This window comes from Austrofundulus limnaeus, unplaced genomic scaffold (genome assembly GCF_001266775.1).
Source record: "Austrofundulus limnaeus strain Quisiro unplaced genomic scaffold, Austrofundulus_limnaeus-1.0 Scaffold235, whole genome shotgun sequence".
In the NCBI taxonomy this organism is placed as follows: Eukaryota; Metazoa; Chordata; class Actinopteri; order Cyprinodontiformes; family Rivulidae; genus Austrofundulus; species Austrofundulus limnaeus.
This window is the reverse complement of record NW_013952637.1, coordinates 915,299-916,781: the sequence shown is the minus strand read 5'-3', so window position 1 is coordinate 916,781 and position 1,483 is coordinate 915,299. Positions and strand designations below refer to the sequence as shown.

At 40.0% G+C, this 1,483-nt stretch overlaps 1 protein-coding gene across 1 annotated transcript in view; it reads left to right on the top strand.

Moving 5' to 3' along the window:
* cacul1 (CDK2 associated cullin domain 1) overlaps window positions 1–1,275 on the top strand; it is a gene marked incomplete in the record, with an annotated part of 6,559 nt that extends 5,284 nt beyond the window's left edge. The window contains 1 exon segment of the mRNA XM_014019916.1: window positions 620–1,275. Coding sequence (XP_013875370.1) covers window positions 620–659 — 40 coding nt within the window.
* Window positions 1,276–1,483: the final 208 nt, after the last annotated feature.

The window sequence follows — 1,483 nt, the reverse complement described above, 5'->3', positions numbered from 1 at the left end:
GCTTACAGTATCGCAATATATCGGGATATATCGTATCGTGACCCCTCTGTTATGATATGTATCGTATCGCCAAATTCTTGCCAATACACAGCCCTAGTTAATATTAACAGTTAAGTGTCTAAAATTTTATTTTTTGGCATTTATCCCGAATTAAATCAAAACTATTCCCTCTTACAGGCAGTGCTGGTTGTGTCAGGTCCCGTGTGTGTGTTAGCATGTAGCATCTTTAGCAGCTAAACTTCAAACTAAAAGTGTCAAAAAGAAACAMAATATCATGTAACAATATTTTAGAAATATTTGCTGTTTGTTGTTTGACTAACTTCAAACAGTTTTTATAAAATCACAAACTATCAAGGAAAAGCTTTTCTGAAAGATTTTACTGGAAATATCTTAACATAACATTAAAGCAATAGAAAGCGTCAACTGGAAGGAGATGACTGACTGCTGTTTTAGCGGTTAGCATTAGCTTCCACTAAGGTTTAATCTGTTCAGCATTAGTGGAGCTAAGATTCTTGGGTTAATGAAGCTAACTTTTTGGTTAGCAGCACCGTAGCACCAACTTCAAAATAAAATATTTACAAACATCTTCAACTATTTTTTGTGTTTTTCTTCTCTTCAGGGGTGATCAGTCTCGTAAACGTGCCAGTGAAGATTCCTGATAGCTGCTGACCTCTCACTGTGCCTCTCCTCCGCTGCGAGCCGTCTCCCTGCGCTCGGTACAAAAACAAAAAGCTTYGTTTTCGTCTCTGTTCGCCCGAGACGACAGAAACACTGTGAATAACCAGGAGATAAACTGCTGAGCTGAAGCCGAGAAGCTCGGCTGTCGGTTCCTCCGTCGGCGCGTCCAGCCCACCGAGACGGACTCTGTTGGAACCGGACCCGTCCTTTAACCCGAACTTTTAACCTGGAAGTGTCTTGTGTTTTAATAGCCGGGGCTAATCAAGACGTTCTGCTGCTAATAATTCAGTCGATGTGTGACGTCCATGAATATCTGGGTTTCTCGCGGGTCGCCTTCACCGAGGAGGAAATCCTGATTGTAGCTTCCCGTCACGCCAAAGAGGCTCGAAGGAAGAAACGTTTACTTGGAGTGAAGCTGTTTTCCTCTAAACGAGTCTCTGAGTCGTTTCTTTACCTGCAGCTGGTTGTTGGTGAAACCTGAGGGAAACTTCTGCCTTCCAACTTTTACAGCCTCATTTCCTGTTTGTAAAGTTAACAAAACGTCTGACGTCCCGATACGTACAGGAGCTGCTCATAAAATCAGAATATGATGTGAAAGTTTTATTTCAGTAATTCCATTCAGAAAATCAAACTTTTGTATTATATTCATTCATTACAGACTGATATGTGAGCCGTCACATCGAAACAAGGATTAAGTCTAAAAGTGGTATATGGAGGGAGAAATAGGCAAATATAGTGTTTTGATTAAAATTAAAATCACATTTCATCAAAATATAACAAATAAATGCCTTAAATGTTTAATTTG